This window comes from Sparus aurata, chromosome 19, assembly GCF_900880675.1.
Source record: "Sparus aurata chromosome 19, fSpaAur1.1, whole genome shotgun sequence".
Lineage (NCBI taxonomy): Eukaryota > Metazoa > Chordata > Actinopteri > Spariformes > Sparidae > Sparus > Sparus aurata.
In genome coordinates this window covers 20,078,193-20,097,735 of record NC_044205.1, presented here as the reverse complement: position 1 = coordinate 20,097,735, position 19,543 = coordinate 20,078,193, and the positions used below count along the sequence as shown (strand labels likewise).

The 19,543-nt window shown below is 41.3% G+C and overlaps 1 protein-coding gene across 7 annotated transcripts in view; it reads right to left on the bottom strand.

Annotated features, from left to right (window-relative positions):
• The window catches only part of cacnb2a (calcium channel, voltage-dependent, beta 2a), a 72,352-nt gene that overhangs the window by 20,723 nt on the left and 32,086 nt on the right, over positions 1 to 19,543 (bottom strand). For 4 of the 7 annotated variants that reach the window (XM_030397874.1, XM_030397878.1, XM_030397875.1 and 1 more), the window contains one exon: positions 3,509 to 3,628. In XM_030397874.1, coding sequence (XP_030253734.1) covers positions 3,509 to 3,628 — 120 coding nt within the window. Of the gene's footprint in view, positions 1 to 3,508; positions 3,629 to 6,392; positions 7,191 to 15,517; positions 15,830 to 19,543 lie in introns of those variants that run through there. The other 3 variants (XM_030397880.1, XM_030397876.1, XM_030397881.1) reach the window with 3 other exon arrangements.

Below are 19,543 nucleotides of genomic sequence, written 5' to 3'. Positions count from 1 at the left end.
CTTCTGAAACAGATTACAGTTTCATGACAACAGACTGGATGTGCCACTAATCAGATAACCTAAGAGATAAGGCAGATAACCTCTGACTTGAATGAATATGAAGGCTACAATTGTTTCCATCAGAAAATAGATGGACTACACACAGACAAGGATTTAAAAATACTGCAGAAATGAAGTGTTGCACATTCCTGCACTGTTCCTGAACAGATTTCGCGATCAGCAGATGGATTTTTTTGTAGTTTGGTTTCTGAAATTGTGTTGAAATCACAAATGATCCACTACAAAATCCATAAACAATCCGCACCAGAGCCCACTTGAAAGCAGATTGAGATCTCCCTATCTCAGCGATCTTGGCTTTGTTGTTTTGTCTCGCATTCGAGTGCGATTGCTGTGTTCACATATGCAGAAATGAACCCATCTTTGGAGGGAAACGCTCCCGGTTTCAAAACAGCTGCTCCAAATGAGCTATGTGTGAATACGCCCAAAGATACCCTGAGTTTTCATCCTTAATATGATTCACGCTCCGAAAAAGCTTGATCCTACACTTTCCATATTGCAGCTGTCATGCTAAATCCAGACAGATGCCTTTGCATTTCAGCCTCCTCTCACAAAGTTTGTTACGCAGCCTTTCCATATAAAATTGTCCTTCCTAGGGCTGTGGAAGACATATAACAGTTGTTTTCACAGATTGACTATTACTCACATGGCTAATTTTGATGCGTAAAATTGATGGAGTGGCTGTTTAAGGTCAATTACAGTCAAATTAGTCTGTAAAAGCAAGTGAATTTTGTCTACCAAATTAAAAACATGCAAAGAAATACATCAGAGCAAATCTGAAATCTTTTGAAAAATCTTAGGCATCAACTCTATCCCCACTACTTGCAAATATCATTGGTATGTTGAGGAAGTCATTGTGAATTACTGCCCATACAGGCTCACAGTCAGAGAGTCTGCACTTCCTCTGACCCCGGCTCACTCTCTCTCTGGTGGCCAGACGACTGAGAGGCTATTTTTTACTAGTCATCTGTCATGTAAAATGCCAACGGGGGTAATCTATGCCAGGTTATCTATAAAGCCAACTTATCTTTTTAATTAGTGAGCCAGAGAGGGCGACTCTGGAAAATAACAACACAGATCTGCTTGAGTGATCTGTCTTTGCCAGCTACGAGCGATCCCGAGACTCAGAGCGGGAGGAAAATGTCTGCTGGAATGGATGGATCGCCGAAGAGCTTACAGTTTACAGCTAATGAACGTATTCACTGTTACAGAGACTGAACATCCAGTGAAAGACAATAAACCAATTTTTCAGACACTTGCTTGAATTAATATGCAAAAACAGAACACCAGGAGCTATCCAGTGAGCTGTAAAAGAGGAAGAAAACTGAGTGTGAGCAGACGATAGATAAATTATTTCAAAGATCAAAGCCGTAAATCTCGACAGTGCCAGTGATTTGAGTGATTCTGAGGAAGCCAGCACTTGATTGCAGTTCCTGTCGCACAAAGGCACGTCTGCTCTGCTGTGTGTGTTTGTTTATATGCTGCTAATTGTGGCCTAGAGCAGAGCGGAGCAGGCGAGGCTTGGCTCTGATAAACACTGACGCCGAGTCCTCAGAGGCCCCTAACCTCTCACATCAGCAGCCCCTAACAGCCCGGTCTTCATCTGAGAAACCAGCTGAAATTGGCTCAGCTATCCTGCTGTCACAGCCATCGAGTCAGTCCTGAAGCAGTGTCCACCAAACTTGCCCCAGGATTAATAAAACTCCATATAATTTACCTTTTCTTTTTACATATAAACATATACACACACACAAACATATATAGACCCTGTCCACCACTCAAAACCCCACTAGATTGGTAGCTAAAAAAAAACATGAAGGCCTAGGAAATGAGACCAAAAAGGAAGCAAGCGCAACTTTTAATCTTCCAATAACAAACAAACCAGTGTAAAGTTTATATTACCATTTGAGCGATGCCTGCCATCATTCATTCAAGCATAATAAACCAGTTTTTGTCTGTGCAAACACGCTCTTGCCTCCAACAAAAAAATGCAAGTAAAAGGACACAGACTCGTTGTTCACTGGTCTCTCTTCTCAAAGTCGTGACTCCGACTTTTTCTCCTTTTTACTCCTGTATCGATTCATTTATTCCTAAATTGATTTTAAATAACTAATGTGATGCTAATGCTGTATTCCAGTTGAAACTGCACACCTCCGACCTTGAGACGTTCCAGGTGCACAACAGTAAAAGTGAACAAAACATTTGGCTGACTGTAACGGCGGGATGAATCTTTAACTAGTGTACACACAATTGCACCCACAGCAGTGCAGCCTCCTTGCAGATATATAAACTAAATAGAGGAGGAAAAACAACAGGAGGTAATAGACATCATGATTTTCATTTTACAGCACTTTTTCACTTGGAAGCTTAACTTTATGTAAGTGATTTAAAATTTCCCATTGTTTCATGTAAAAAAGAAAAAACGCAAAAAAAGGTTATATTGAATCGCAACATTTGCAGCATTGCAAAACTCAAGAATTGCATTACAAACTTAATCAGCACCCAAGTACTGTGATAGCATCGCATCAGGAAACATCTTGGGCCCACTGAGCATATGTTTCAGCAGGTTAAGAACTGGACAGTAGGGGTGGCGAAAAAAATCGATTATTGATCAATCGCGATTATAACATTGACGATTATGATTCAATTATCAAATTTCCAAAAATTGATTTAAAAAATAAATAAAATAATAATAATTTTTTTTTAAATAGTAATACAAACTGGAGTCCTCCTCTTACTAGCTTCCGCTACATGGTCCACAGTCTGGAGCCAAGATATGTTATTCCATCCCGGAGCTTTTTCACACTTGAATCGATTTCAAATCTTTACAAGGAGACAAACCTTTCCGTGCAAGTGTCCCTCAACTCTGCTCATAGGGTAGCAATAACCTGCGATGCCTGGACATCCAGAGCTACAGTCTCATATGTAACCGTTACAGCTCATTATGTCAGCAGTTAATGGAAGCTAATGTCCTGCGTACTTCAGACGAGAGCTATGGATGATAGCCACACAAGCGCAAATATGTGTGAGTTTCTCAAAGCAATGGCAGGCGAGTGGGGAACAGAGAAACACGCCCTGGTTCTCGTCACCAACAATGCTTCTAACATGAGTCCAGCTGCTGAGCTTGGCAGCTTTCTTTTAACAGTGAAAGACTACATTTAAAACAAATCAAAAAATAATAATTTTGATATTACAGTTACACTATACAATATTGAAGGTGCTGTGAGGTGTTACTCAACAGATAAGTAAAATAATTCAGCAGCTGACTGATGTTAAATGGAAGATCAATAATTGTTAATAATTGAAAATCGAATCGATAATCGTTAATAATCGAAAATCGATTTGTAATCGAATCGAGACTTCAATAATCGGAATCGAATCGAATCGGGAAATTGGGCCGATTAACCACCCCTTTTGGACAGAGTGACCTTAGTGCTGCTGGGATACCAACCTTGGCCTTGTCGAGCTGTGCCTGAGCCTGTCGCTCTGCCTCTCTGCGCACTGCCTCCTTATCCTCCTCCAAGGACACATCGGAGTCTGATGGACGGCTGGTGTAGGAGTCGGCCGAACCCTGCGGAGACAAATGTACACTGAAAACACAACTCCATCCATGTAGAATCATACTTTAAAATATGGCAGATGACAGAGAAGCTGTGGGCTTCACAGCAACTGCAAGGAAATGTTCAACTTTGGAAGTGAGCATCTGACGTGCAACTTAAATGTGCAAACACACCCACACAGATGGAAGTGTTAACTCTTATCATCAAAGGTGTCTCAGCTGATTCCACAAAATAATGAATGTTGAAGCTGTGCTCAAAAAATGTAACTCTACTATCAATCACATCGCTGCAACAACATGAGGAAATCACAAGGGCTGATTGAATCTGAAACAAATTATGGACACTTCCTCTTTTTCTGGGAGAGGATGCCAAAGGACACAAACAGTCATTTTTCATAGCATCACAACACCAGCGTCTTCTATCCTTAGCTCTCACTCAGCTGCTCGCCTGCAGATTTGTTGTGATCCTTCTGAGACAAACACTGGAGGAAACTGCTGAAGAACACCAGGTCCCAGTGTGCGTCTGTGTGATATATGGTTGTGACAGATCTACTCATAAACAAGCAGACTCACACATAACAAAACACATTTCAACTTATGACACACTCCTGACTGCAGTGCAACGGTGCACACCACAACACAGACTTGCATCATCTTGTCATATACTACATGAAAACAGATCATAAATAATTGCCGCAGTAGATAAAAGAATACTTGCATGTTCTTGCTATATAGAACATAGTTCTTACTATATATTCTTAAAGCACTCTGACACCGAGCAGTTACTACAGAGATGAAGACACAAAGAGACAAAAGGTTTTTAAGTGTTCAGGCTGAATGGGTAAATTGAAAGAGACCGATCTTTTTGCAACCTAAAAACGGCATTCTGCTGTCTTTGGAAAGCAATGAAGAATGAGGAGAAAACACAGTGTTGGCAAAGAAAATGTGTCCTTTAAGCTGTGTTTGTGTGGCCTGTCCTCGTTCCAGATCTACACGGCTGAGAGGAAGTTGTGTGGCTCAGGTCCAAACTATGTGACAACAACACAGCTCCAGATCATCCTCCTGGATCCATATCTGTATGTAGTTTCCTGCCTTCTTCTCCTCTTGTTAAGGGGATGTTTGATACACATTGAGGCATCTGCGATTTGTGATTCTGGGTAATATACACATTTTTTTGATTTGAGCTTTCCATCTACCTTGAACTCTATATAATTTGTTAATTTAAGACAAAAATTGCATTTAAAAAGTAGCTCAACTGCATCAAATCATCCACTAGCTAACACTGCAGTTACTCATACACTGCTAAGCTAGGCTATTACACAGTACTGTCAAACGATTCATGATTTTGTCACAATGATCATAAAAATATTCTTTAACTTCAATAAAAACTAAGACAGCAATCAGCAAATCTTCTCATCATCTTTTTTTAGTAGAAAACAATCTAAGAAATCATAAATCATAAGGTCCGCTGGCACAAATAAAGGATAAATAAATAGTTATAACCCCATCTCCCTGTTGTTTTCTAGTTGGGAATAGGCAGCAATGACAAATATCTCTTTTTACTTTTTTTGTGCGGGATACCTTCAGCCATGGTGACAGGCTTAGGCAATTCAAACTAAATCAGGAAAGCAATATATGACGGTACGTCAGCAAGCTAGACCGCTTTTTCCAGTCATTCATGAGATGATATTCAGGATTATCCCCATAGTGAAAATTATAAAGGAAGATTCTGATCTTAAACAAATTCTGACTGGCTTAAATATGTAGTTTTACTGCATTTTGTGGAGGATGGAATGAACATCAACATTTGCACGTGCACTACGGAATAAATTCCCAGCGCCACGTATCAGTTTCAGTTAAATATAAACCAAAATCCCAAAATAAGGTATTTTTAACCAAGTGAAAGCAGCATGAGCCTTATCCTTACCTGCACGCTACTATGCCACCCACACAAGGTCTTTCATTCATCTCACTGCACCATTACACTCTGCTGTCTGAGTTAAAAATAGCCTCCCTCACTCTGTGCCTGATTAGAATTACCCAGCCGTCACATACATACAAAGGAGGATCTCTCCACTTACATTACCTGACATTTGTATAAAGAGACAACACAAGTGTTGTTACCACACATAATACAAGGTTATTCATTCATTTATTTATGTCCTCCATCTAACATGAAAACCTGCTGCTCGTCAATTGTCTCTGAGTCTTTCATTCTACCTCTTTTGAACCTGATATGAATAACTCATCTGACAGCAACCTCATTAACTATCCGTGGGCTGCTTTCGCTGTCATCATGCATGCTCATGATCAATGTTATATCCAGTGGCTTTCAAAACAACAAGCTGCTCAAGTGTGTGTCAGAAGCTGCTTCAGCTTGAGCCAGAGCTTCAATCTGCAGCATTTTACATATTCGGATATAAATGTAAAAAATTGCATTTTAATGCACATTATCTGCTTTTTATGAGCTACATTTGGCCCTGAAAGTGCAGGTGGACATACCTGTCCTGGTATGATTATGTCATCGTGTCTAACGATGGGGCGTGATCAAGAAAGGCATCCCAGTGGGTCAGAGGGCGGTGATATGGAGCTCTGCCCAGAAACTGACAGCCATAACTGATAACAACACCAAGCTTCTCATCATCACCAGGCAATACATAACCGTGCCACGCTGACCCCAACACTACAGACTGATGGATGGACTGGAGACTGCACAACACATACAGACAAACACAGACACACTTTCACGATGTAAACACACTCAAAATCTGCTTACACAGGCATCAGAGCTCTTGACGCGACCTCCCTTGGCTCGTTTCAGCAAGCGGATCCAGGTGGCCTTCATCAGCCACACTGGTCATTCAGTGTCCTGAGCCACTGCTCCCCCCTGCTGCTGCTACAACTACACCTAACTGCACTGCTGTGGTCACCTTTACACTAGCGCTGCAGCGACCATCGCTGCTCTGGCTACAGGTACATTCAACACTGTGGCAGCATCGGCAGCTGGTTCCAGTTACACCTTGGCTGTGAGTGCTACCTTCATCTCTGGATAAATAAATAGATTTGGAGTGAGTGCTCCTTGTTTTGCTGCAGCTCCAGCTAGCTCTGCTGCTATCTGTACAGCCACAGCTCCTGCTGCTCCTGCCGTTGCCAAAGATGGGGAATCCACAGGAGCTCTCTGCCCCGCGCATAATCTCAGCAGCTCTCTCCCTGTCTGCCCCAGTCTCCTTGATAGCCGGAGTGCTCAGACTGCCGCTGCAGGTGCTGAGGCTGACTCCCAGTATGAGTCAGGTGGCAGCGATGCTTCTCATCCTCTCATTCAAGATTTGGCTCCAGCCTCGTTCTCCTCCTCCGCTGTAGCAGTTTATCTACACGCGTCCTGGTGAGGCTGCCTGTGACTGACTCTCCTCCTGATGCTAATGAAGCTGCTGCCTCTCAGGTGCTGCAAGCTCCCTCCTTCTCACGCTCTGTGTCTCAGCCTGTCAGCGCTTGTCCTGCACACTCCTTCAGTGATTCTGCCTCTCTATCTCTGTCTCTGCCCACCCCTCCTTCTCCTCCTTCTCTGTCACTCCCCTTATTTTTTTTTCTCCCTCAGTTACCCCTCACAGTCAGTCCATCTGCTCGTTGTGCGTCTGCAGTGATCAGTGCTGGGCAGTGCATGCGAGATATGGGAACTGTTCGTGTGTTCCCGCTGGTTTGTTCTTTTTAGCTGTAAACACACGACAACTGAGCAGTTTATGGTTGAAAAATAGGTGTCACATCGACATCTTCTCAGAGCTGAGGAGCTTGTCATGCTATAAAATCCTAAAATTGGAATCTTAATCAGCTCCCTTTTATAATGCATTATATGAGAGCTGCAATTAATCATTTTTCTCATTAATGATTCATGCTGCAGATCGTGAGACTTTTCCTTAAATGCCTTCACGCCTCCTCCTACCCCTGTAGTCTATTCTTTATCTATATCAACAAAACGAAACTAAAGACACAAGACAAGCAGTGCTGACATTGCTTTAAACATTATCAAGAACATGGACTGGATCTTTCTTTTTATTTTCTAAATGAGTACTGATGTGGAAAATGCTAAACAAAACACACAAGGCTTCTCAATGATTTCTCCCAAGCAAAAATGCAAAAAAAAAAAAGAAGATTCTCTGGTTTTAGCTTCACTGAAACAATTGTTGCATTTCACTGTCATGCAGGGATTTTTTGACTGTTCATTTAACATTATAAGACTAATCAATTATCTAAAAAATAACAATCAGAAAAATTACAATAACAGCTAGTTGCAGCTTGAGAGTGAAACATAAGGGCCTCAGCATGAGGGATTCTGAGGTGAAAGCTGCTCTAAATCCGCCCATCAGATCAGCGTGATTCATTACAACTGAGCGGCGCATCGCAAAGCCACATAGGACAAATGAGAATAATTACAGTGTTAATTAAAATGTTCCAATCCTCATAAAGGCACAGCTGAAGTTAAAGCCTGCAGAAGGATTATTCAAACTGTTGTTTTTTTTTGCACTGCTGATGCATGGATGCTCCTCGGTCTGACCTGTCATGAGGTTGTTTGAGGCCAGAGGAGTCACGGGTGGGACTGTGGGACCTGCAGTTGAAATAAGACCAGTCACTCCCCAAGGAGCACTAACTGTAGATCAAAGGCTGACATGCTAATCAGTGCTGCTTATCAAAACCAATCAATGACACGCCTCCATCTGCTCAGGGTCTTCAACAAGACACGAACACTTAAAAATTAAACGTTTGAAAGGAAAGGCAAGAGCAAAATAATGTGATTTTAGCTCATTAAGACCAATTAGCCTGATTATCTGAGGTAGATTATGTTTTACTGATGGGCTAGATGGGATGGGTGGACAAAAAAAAATGTCTTGTCCATCATAAAATCACCTCAGCTACAGCAGCAGTTTAGGACAGAAAGCAATGGTCGAATCCCAGAAATTGTGCAATGGTCACATATGTTTCAGTGAGGTGGGTTGACACTAGCCTCAAGAGGGCACAGGGCACAGATGCTCTGAACGTGGAGCCCGGAGATGAGAGTGGCGGAGCTGTGAAGTCTGAGCTCTGATAGCAACACTGACAAAGAGTCGCAGCGACAGAACGAGCCTCCGGCTGCCTGACACTGCCGACCTCTAGACCCACTGCCACACTGATACTGACAGCCCTGTGTCACCCACAAACAGGCCACTAATAATAATCTAACAGTGCTATGATACTGCTTTGATCCATGAGGAGAAGGACTGGTTTGTTGGGCTTACCCAGTGGACTGAGAGTCACAGCTCCAGGAATTTCACACTTGCTTGAATAGATTGTCCACTTTCCCACCTGACCACCATCATTAAACAAAGCGTCGATATCAGGCATGGCACTGTTTTTTGGCTGTACAAGGAGTATGACTATTGTTGGGACCTAAGAAGCTACTTGAAGACGTCACTTTGGCTTCGGGGACATTATGATGAGCAGTTGTTAACTGAACAAATGATTCATCATGAAGGTAATCTGCAGATTAATCAATAATGAAAGTAATTGTTAGGCTCAGTCCCCGAACAGATTAAGATGAAATGTTTCCCAGATGACAATTCGTGGTGACTCCTTAAATTTAACATTTTCCTTTAGTGCCCCCAGCAGGTTAGAGCTTCCGATAATGCTGCAAAATCGTGCAACATCTACGTGATAGATTTGCCTGAAATTGGGAACATATATTCGTGGTCCTAAGATGGAGTATCCTAATGCCTTTGGTGATCCTGTGACTTATCCTATGAGTCACCATGATGTTGACATTTGTTTCCAGCTTCTTCAATGTGATTTCTTTGCTCATCTATGACAGTAAACTGAATATCTTTGGACAAAACAAGTCATTTGAGGAAACACTGATAGCATTTTTTACTATTTACTGACATTTATAGACTAAACAACTCATTGAGTATTTGAGAAAATAATCAACAAACTAACCGGTAATGACAATAATTGTTAGTTGCAGCCCTTTCTAATTGTCAGCGCATGGTAAACATCCTAGTTGGTTATGTTTTTTCTTAAAAACACCATATTAAATGTTGGTCTGATATTGGACACAATGCAGCAGCACAGTCCAATCTCTATCATGACCTCTACACCCTTTACCTCACCACATTAATGGCAGACTACTTCATTGTACTAGACCTTTGTCATGTTCTGCAGAAATGTCCAATATCAATTCCACTTCCGAAAGAAACTGGGCAGCAAATCTGCAATGGCAGTCTTGGGAGGCAGAACTGACAACCAGCATTGTGTGTGCGCGAGTTGGCCATCTTCATGCACTGGTCAGGGAAAGAGCGATGAAGGGGGGGATTGAAAGGGCAATTGTCCTGTGGTCTCTATACCACACTTATTGATTCATTTGGACAGAGGTCCTTGCTGTAAGACCACCAATGACCTCTACATGCAGCAGTGGCACGGCGATCATTACATTACAACATCACAAATCATTGTGGCTATTACCACAGTGGAACAGGAGGCAATGAGTCAGCCACTGCTGCCTCCTGAATGTGACAAAATCACTTATAGTGGATGAAAACGTTACACCAAGGAACCTCTTCGTGATCTGAAAGCTTCCATTTCCATTTTTGGCCACTATAGGAGTTATATGTGTCCATATGTGTCCACTATAAAAATGGAGAGCTGTAGTCATGCAGAAAATAAAGAGTGTGCATGTGAGCGATAAAGTGCTCTCACGGTCGAGGAATCTTTGCTAAGTTTAGCTGGTTTTATCTCAATTCTAACATATAGTAAGACTCTTCCCTTTCACTCAGGCCACACTGCACGCTCACTCTCAGCCTGTTTATTGTTCCCAATTTTATTTCCATTCATGTCCCCCCTCTTTGCTGTTACCCAAATGTTCTGACTTTTCTCCCCCATTTGCACTTCTTTTCACCTTTTTCCATTCCTTCCCATCCCATATGACCCCTTACTCTTCTGCACTCATCTCCCATCTCTCTCAGGATTCCCAATGGCTTTGGCCTTCTTGCCTTTGTGGCTTGCTCAATATAGAGGGGGATGGTTACGTGCATCTCTGGCTTCCAAGGGAATAATCCCCGGCACTTGAGACTGAAGTGGCTGATGTATTTTACGTCAAAAATCTTCCTTGTTCTTGTCCTACTGAAATGCACAGATGTTGACATCTATCCTTCTATGGCAACCGAGCAATCTTCAACTGCTGCTATCATCAAAAAGCTCAAGAACAATGAACTAGGGCTCCAACTAACGATTATGTTCATCATTTTCCATTCATTGATACATCGTTTATTTTATAAAATCTCAATAAAATTGTGAAAAACTGCTTCTTTTACTTTACTACACAACTAACAGTTTACACAGCAGTTCATAAACATTACCCGCTAAAAATCCCTATCTCAACTCCAAGTGTGAAGGAGTGAAGTTCACCTTAGTTCAGACCTACTAACAAAATGAGCAAAACAAGCGAAACTAAGACGAGCATCAGCAGTGAATTAAATGGGCCAGCGTGGTCAGATTCCACAGTGTACCTCACATGCATCATGATTGAAGAATGAGGATCACCGCTCGTGCCAAGTCATGTTCAGTTCTGGCTGACGGACTGTAGCTGGCTGCAGCGGGGCTGACAATGGGCTGAGCGAGCGCGCTAGCAGTTTCAGGCTTGGTGTGACTCATTCTTGGCTGGAACCAAAGCCTCTTTACCCAGCCATCTGTCCATCACTGCCACTTCGCTCAGCGCAACACAAAGTCAATTAAATCATCGGTTCACAAACAGCATCTTCTCCATCAAACAGAGACAATGAGAGCAGACATGACAGCCAACAGTGAGAGATGTGAGACTGCCGCTACAAGGGACGGTTGCTGATATTTAACGCAGAAAAGAAGAATGAACACCAGGTTAGCAAGAAAGTGAGAGAGAAACAGATTGGTGGCACTTCTGCGAAAGGTAAGGAAAGTGAATGAGAGACAGAAATGGCGAGAGAGATAGAAGAGGGGGAGGAGTAATGATCCCTCTGTTGTGACAAAAGAGGGATTGGCTGCATGGACGTCAAGGTGACACTGACAGGCCTATGAAAAAAGTGTTTACCCAGCATTCCATGTGCCAGTGCATTAGATAAGTGCATCATCCCATCGAGGTGATGGACTCACTGGCTCTCAATCACATGATCCCAGAGCGCTCAGTTTCTAGCTAGTAACTTAGAAATCAATCACATGACAAAAGGGCTTAAAACTAGATATTTATTCTAATAATGTTCTTATATCTACAAGCGTTTTGCATGCATGGACAAAGACCTAAACACAGATTACATTTGAAGTACTGAAATTAAATTAATTCTTAAAAAGACGTAATGTCAACAATAACGCAGGAACAAACACATACCTTCATTATCGGTAAATTTTGAATCTTTCAATATTTGTTTAAATTATGAATTACTGTTTCGGGAAAAAAAAAAATCCAGAAGAGTGAAAAAGGCTCTCAAAACAACTCTCAACGCTAATCACCCAACACAGACAAGAGTGGAGAACAAAAGCAGGAAACAGAAGCATTTGAGAAAGTGGAAACAGCGTATTTCTGCCACTTTAGCTTGATAAATGCCTGAAATGATTTGTCATTATCATAACTGGTGATTCATTTTTCTGTCAATCCATTAAATATCTGAGTATCCCAGAGCTAACCAATGACACACACGTCAAAACGCCTACACCAAACAGCTGACTACATTTTGAAATTTCTGTATATTCTATAATATAATCCTTAACACATTCCTTAAAACAAGACAAGAGTCAGCAGCCAAGCTAGTGGCTCAGTGAGGCTGTATCTAAGTGCACAATGACAATGCTAACATGTTCATAATGAGAATACTTGCACGCTGATGTTTGGCAGGCATAATGTTTACCATGTTGACCATCTCAGTACGGCTGAACTGATGTGATTAGTTTCGCAGATTTAGTCATAAACATAAGTATTAATCATTAGGATCCATCCTTATCACCCTAACATCAACAAGACCCACAATCCATCTAATAGTTGTTGAAATAGTTCAGTCTGGATACTGTCACTGCCATCGCTGGAGCCGAATAATGTTTAAACTTCACAGATTTCAGATTCTGGCACCAAATATTGGAGACTTCAGTCTACAAGTACTGATAGGTGCTGCTCTGTGCTCAGCTGTTCTGACTACATGACTTATAAAAAGAAACATTTGGATGTGTGTTTCAATTCTGCTTCACTACAGCTGCACCTCACAGAGAGCCGTTCAAATCCCTCCAACATTATAGCAAGACAAATGCGGGGTGACGGGATCTCTACAACTGCAAATTATGTGCTAATCCTTTCCCTCCAGTACGTATTACCTGCGACCAGCAGCAGCAGTCCCTTGAGGAACACTGCTCTCGTTAACAGTGAATCCCCTCACAGCGAGATCTACTTTATCTCACAGCTCCTTCCCTCTCAGGTCCCTCTGTAGAAAACACAGCACCATAATAGGATGATGGCTGATCAAGGGGATACAGTAAGAGAGGCCAGGGGCTGCTATGCTCTGCGCTGCTATTTTGTGCTTGCGTCGTCAATATTCTGGCAGTTTCCTGGTGTATGAAGCGGGCTTGATTGATGACAACTGGCTAAGAGAGCAGAACGAGCTGCTAACCATCTCCAGTGGAGCAAAACATACCATCTTACAAATGGGGACTGTGCTCGAGTAAAATGATTTCAGCTTCATTTATTTTATTTCATACAGAGATAAATTATATACTCTGGAGCTATTCCCTGGCTAAATTTGTGATTTATGCAAAATGGATGTTGTTGCCAAAGCACGGGGAACGGGGATTTCCCAGATTTCCGAGATAAATAAAAGAAACCACAAGCTCTCTCTCTCTAAACTGAGTTACTCTTAAGAATATTCTAACTGTATCTGAAGAAAGAAAGCCCACAAATGTCGTTTCTTCTTGGTTAACCATTAAAGTATAGATTCTCTATAACTCCCACTGCTATTTCAGAGCAAGTACTTGATTACATTCTTTTTTTATTTTGGCCTGAAGGGCAGCCACTATCGTCTTGTAGTAAAAAACTATGTATATATTCAGCCCTTTGACAATGTAGTTTTTAGATACTAAGTTTTAAAAAGGTACTCTCAACTCTACAGCTCATTCAAAAATGCCAAAATCAAATTTTTGAATTTGGATATTTGTGATTTGCACACAGCAGTTAACGTGCCAGTAGTTGTCGCAAGGAGCTTTAATTTATTTTTATATATCCTACCTTAACTTTGAATGTGTGAAGTATCGTATATGCTTGAAAAATGTGCCATTCAAGTATTCAGCTTCCTAACAACCTCTACATAATCAGCTGTGTTAACTATTCACAGCCCAGACAAAGTTACTCACACAGTGACAATTAAATACACACTGAAAAGATACAATAGGTGTTTCTCAGCGCCAAACCAAATGGAGGCGAATCGGTTACATGAATACGTCGGGTTACAAGTCCTGAACAGAATCAATCAAACAAGAGCTTGTGTGAGGGAGTTATTGATTTTCTAAGACCTAAGTGAGCTGATGAGCTGAACCAGCTATAGACTGAGCAACAGAGAGCAGCTGGTCACATTGTTTCTCATACCCACAACTAATATCTACATATACTGAAGTATCTGCTGAATGGAGACATGGACATACTACAGAAACACTGTGGCAGGAGTATGATTTAATAGCTTTAATTTATCTGATCCTAGTCACTCATATAGTAAATGTTATACCAGACTGGTTAACCCGTGAATGTACGTTCTTTTTTACTTCTCTTATTCCATACTGTCAGACAGTATCAAACAAAATATACCCTTTCAACTTGTTTTAACTCTTCACTGAAGCCTTAAAATGTTTACACTCGGGCAGCAACTAAGACCCAAAGACTTGTCATTTACTATCATAAAGTCCGAACATTTAATGAGCTGGAACCAGCAACTGAAACTAGTCATTGATTATCGAGACATTAAGTGATAACTCTTCAACCATTGACTGACCGTTGTAGGTCTACATTACTTGTTTTTCAAACTATCTTCATACAATCACATGACCTGTAAATATTCAAGATGGTTTGCATATAATTTTATGCACATTGGCTTTGTCACCTAGTATCTATACTAAGCTACTGCCGCTAAAACAGGATTTTCTGGGTTAACGTCTGTTTTTGGACTAGTTTTTGGAGACTAATTAAACATTAATACACGGGTGTGGTTGATGACGAACACTGATTACTGTCAGAGGAAAACATTTGGACTCTTGCATGAAACTCGCATGAACATAAGATCCACTCATTTACATTCATGGTGCTCAAATTTCGTACTAAAGTTATACAAAGGACTTGAAAACGACAAAGACAAAAAACTACAGGGATTCTCTGTTTGGCTCATGTGGCGAACAAACAAAACTTTGGCTTTTGCTCTGGGTTGACGCCAAGTATTGTGCTCTTTACCGGTCTCTGCACATGAAGGACCAAGCTTAGCCCAGATGTTTACTTTCTTTCCCTCTCTATGCTTGTTAACCACTGTCTCAGCTCCCCACTTTAAGCTAGTAGTGGTCATGCAGCGGTGCTTGCAAATTCGAACAAGATGCGTTATAAATGAGCATTTTTGTCTCCGAACAGCACACTACGATCGAGACACTGTGTGCATCTTGAATGTGACTCTCACTAACTTAGAGGCTAAGCGACGAGGGTGAAAAATAGGAAGTATATGATTACGCCCCTTTAAATCCTGCACTAATAACCTCCATTCTCGTGTAGTCTGAGCCATTCCTCTTTGTTCAGAGGGTAGAGAGAAGGAGACGGAGAGGTACAGCTGAGTAAGGCTAAGGAGAGTGTGAAACGATACTGTTTGAGAGGCAGAAAGCATGTTTACTCAAACTTACCAGATCTGACTCCTCACTGCCGGAGTGATACATTTCTGCCCTACCCGACACGAGTGTTCAGCCCGGCTGGGAGAAAATCTCCTCAGCTGCTGCCCATCTCCTCTCAGGGCACAGGAACTCCTACCAGCCCAACTGTTTCGCTCCGACAAACCCTCTTGTCCCGGCTCCAGAGGCAAACAGCTTTGCAGAGAAAGTTGGAGCCGGAGGAGAGAAGTTAGTTCAGCCCTTCTTTGGCCTACTTTAGTCCCTGAGAGGCAAAGAAAAGGCAAGCGTCTTTCCCACGCTGGGAGAACACTCCTTCAGAGCGCCGCGACCGTCCTCCAGCCCCAAAAACAAGCCCCCCTGCCCCTCTCCCCTCCCACACACACATATATACACTCTCTCTGTTTCACACACACACACAGACACACAGCCAGTTAGGAAGTAAGATCTCTGGCCAACAGGGCCGACCTGAAAATTCCAGAAAGCACCAAAAGCAGCTGCAGAAGCTTTTTATGTCTGTGTGCGAGTGTGTGATCTGGGGGGAGTTTACATGTGTTCCGCTTTGCCTTAAAGAGGTTACACTCTGACGAGGGGAAGGCTAAAGGATTTGAACTCACTGTATAGTCTCAGCACATGTTGCTGAGACCAAAACGTCAGGAAGTAATTATCTTCACTACATCGACGAAATGCCATATTTGCTTTCATCATCAAGGGGACCGAAGCCATTGAAACTTTCCGTTTGGTCATTTGATGGCACATAGATTTGTTTGTTTTTACATTGAAACATACAAAAAAAAGGGAAGTTACTTAGTAGAATAAGAGCATAATAGACTACAAACTCTCACATCTATAAAATTAAAGCCATATAAAAGTTGGTTTAGTAATGAAGTGACAGATTTCTAATACCAGCCACATCTCCAGTGTAATGCAGCTGGTAGGTATCTGAGAACTGCGGTGGTTCCTGTAAAATAAAAAGCACATTCACTTCAAAGGAACTCCCATCAGATCCACCTCTGTGATCTGACATCAGACACTCTGAGGCTGTGATGTGTGTTTTGTAATCAAGCTGCCGCTACGTCAGAGCTCATGTAAATATTCTAATAAAGCGGTAAAACGTGAGTAAAAACACAAGCTGGAAACTGCCACAGCTGAGTCACAAGTTCACAAAATAAAACTATAACTCATTTAAATGTCCGTGTAATAAAAACAACTGAGGAATGCAGTGAGGTCACTGGAAAAACATGCAACTGAACAGCACAGATGATTTTATGTCTAACCTGTAAGATCATTCAAGTATAAGACTACAAGCCCTGAGCTTTATTTCAACATCCCAGTAAAGCCCAGATTTGGTTTTTTTTCAGTTGGGAGAAAATGTTTTCTGGGCAGCCCAGCCTAAATCCTGGATTATATTGTGTTTGATCAGGGTTAACCCCTTTTTGGGGATTATCATCCAGGGCGTGTGCTCAGCACGTGACAGACTGTGGGATAGTTATCCTCATCACACCGGGACAATGGGTTCAAGTCCTGGTGCATCAGTTTAAAATAAAACTTTTGTCTGGAAAAACATAATCAGAAATTGAAAATTCAGTTAGCATGCATTAAAATATCCTACAATGCTTTATATTAAGTCTTGTTGCAATAAATATGGCAAATAATAAGTTATATTATTATTACGTAGCCATACATTTAAAAAATACAGTGCACCACTCCCATGTCTGTCCATTAGGTGAGAAGCTACAGCCAGCAGCTGGTTAGCCTAGCTTAGCATAAAGGCAGGATAAAGGGGGAAACCGCTAAATAGACTCACAGCTACAGTTACGGTATGAACGTACCGGTACCGAGAGCAGATTGGAACAGAATAGACAACCGGAGTCTCTGGTGAGTGCTGAAATGAGTGAGGGGCTCAACTGATGTCAAACACAAATGTTTAGGGTGAATAAAAACTCTTGCGTTTGGGTTTTAGTATAGATTGAACAAAGGAGATATAAGTGATATATTATTGATATATATAAGTATCAATAAGTGAGGTTAAGAGATGCTAGTTTCATTACCTTTGGTTTCCCTGTTTCCAGCACTGGCTGTAGAGTCATATTTATAGTACAAAAGTGAGGGTGGCATCAACCTTCTCATAAAGAAACTTGCGTATTTCCCCCAAAATGTCAAACTGTTATTATCTTATATTAATCATACTCTCCATTTCTTGTTCATTTATTAGGGCAGTAACTACTGGCTACTTTCATTCTTGATTAATCTGCAGATCTCAATGTCAAAAATGCCCACTGAAGCTCGCAATAACCCAAGTTGACTGTAATATGAATTGTTGTTTCTAACTATCAGTCCCAAACCCAGAGCCATTTGTTTATTTCATTTATAAAGCTACAGCGACCATTGTACATTAATATTTCTGTCATTGCTGTAGATGTGCCAGTTTCTTCATCTTGGCTTATTGTCAACTACAGTCCTTCATTTCAATTTGCTATTAAGAGAATTCAAAACAAAATATCTCACAGTGTGTATCCCAATCTGAACCCTACAGTGGGGACATGAGGTCAAGGTAAATGAAGGTGAAAAGCAGACTCTAATTAAGTTAAGCCCCGGAGGAAAACACCTCGACATGCTGAGCGCGATGACAGCTGATCAGAAGTGTGATCTGGTGTCTTCTTTAGTGAATGACTAAAAATGAATACATGTGAAGTCTGCAGCACACTGCAAGAAAATCCAAAGGAGTGTAAAGGGAGTTTATGATAATGATTAGGAAACACATAATGTTTAAAAATCACTGCATGTTTATTGACCCTGTGTTCCTGCCAGGATTTTATGCTGAGTCCAACCACAATAAAATTTACTGTGTCTAATGTGTGTAATGGGTTTGAGCTAAAAGCCTCTACAAGCACATACTGTATACAATATGTCAAATCTACTAAAGCAAGAAGAGCTATTGTCCAGTTCATTTGCTCTGTTTTGTTTAAATCCTGTAACGTAATGATACAATAGCATTCTTCACTGCCGACAGCAATTATCAGCTCTCTCTGAATGGGCTCTCTGAATGGGATTTGATGGATCAATGTCTTCCAGTTCTTTCAGCGCTGGGAAATGAGTGCCGGCATTGCCTTTGGCTTATCGATCAGTATACATGCACACAATGACGTCAGCAGGCGCTCGCTCTGACAAGCGCACAAAGGCCAACAAGGATGGCTCACAAACCAGCATACAGTAATTGGACCACGAGGGGGGGATCGATATAACATCTCAGTGTGCTTCAGTTAGGAAAAAAAAACAAAAAAACACTGCCAGCAGTTGTTGCCTTTCATTGTGTAGTTACTAAAGAGTGACCTTGTACAGTGTAAAGAGACTTGTGGTAGACTACATTCTGATTCTGCTGCTCTTACACTGTGTTTGAAATAAATACTACCATCCTGAAGTGTATATTGTTTACTTCACACACTGAAACCTGGAAACCTCTCAGTATAACGTGGTGTAATTCAACAGGATCGTGAAGTACATCCTCCAAAATGAGATTAGTCAAAATGCCATTAAGACAGTTTCAAAAAAAGCTAAACATTATAAACCCATGAAGGCAGAATTTATTGCAGGACTGTTGTATTAGATTTATTATATGAATTTTAGCTACTGTAGATAAACTACAAAACTGGCACGCATGTACACTGTGCAGCAAATAGACTTATTTAAAGAAGTGAAATAGCATCAGGGCTCCAACAGCTCTGCAATCTTTACATCGACTATGTACAGCTGATGTGACAGCACAACAACAAAGTTGCTAATGTTTTAGCCAAACTGATGTTTTAATTTCACTTCAGACCAGCATTTCTCTCAAATTTGTAGATACTGCTTCACAAGGAACAGCGAATCAGGTCCTTGTCTGTTCTCGTCTTTTAGTGGTATTTATTGCCAATAACAAAAACATAGAAATATCACCATTTTCATTCTTTAAATAGTGGGTTTAAATATTTTTTGTATTCAGTGCACTATTGCTTATGTTGCCTTTCTGTGTAAAATGTATAGCCAACTGCAGAATCAGATTAA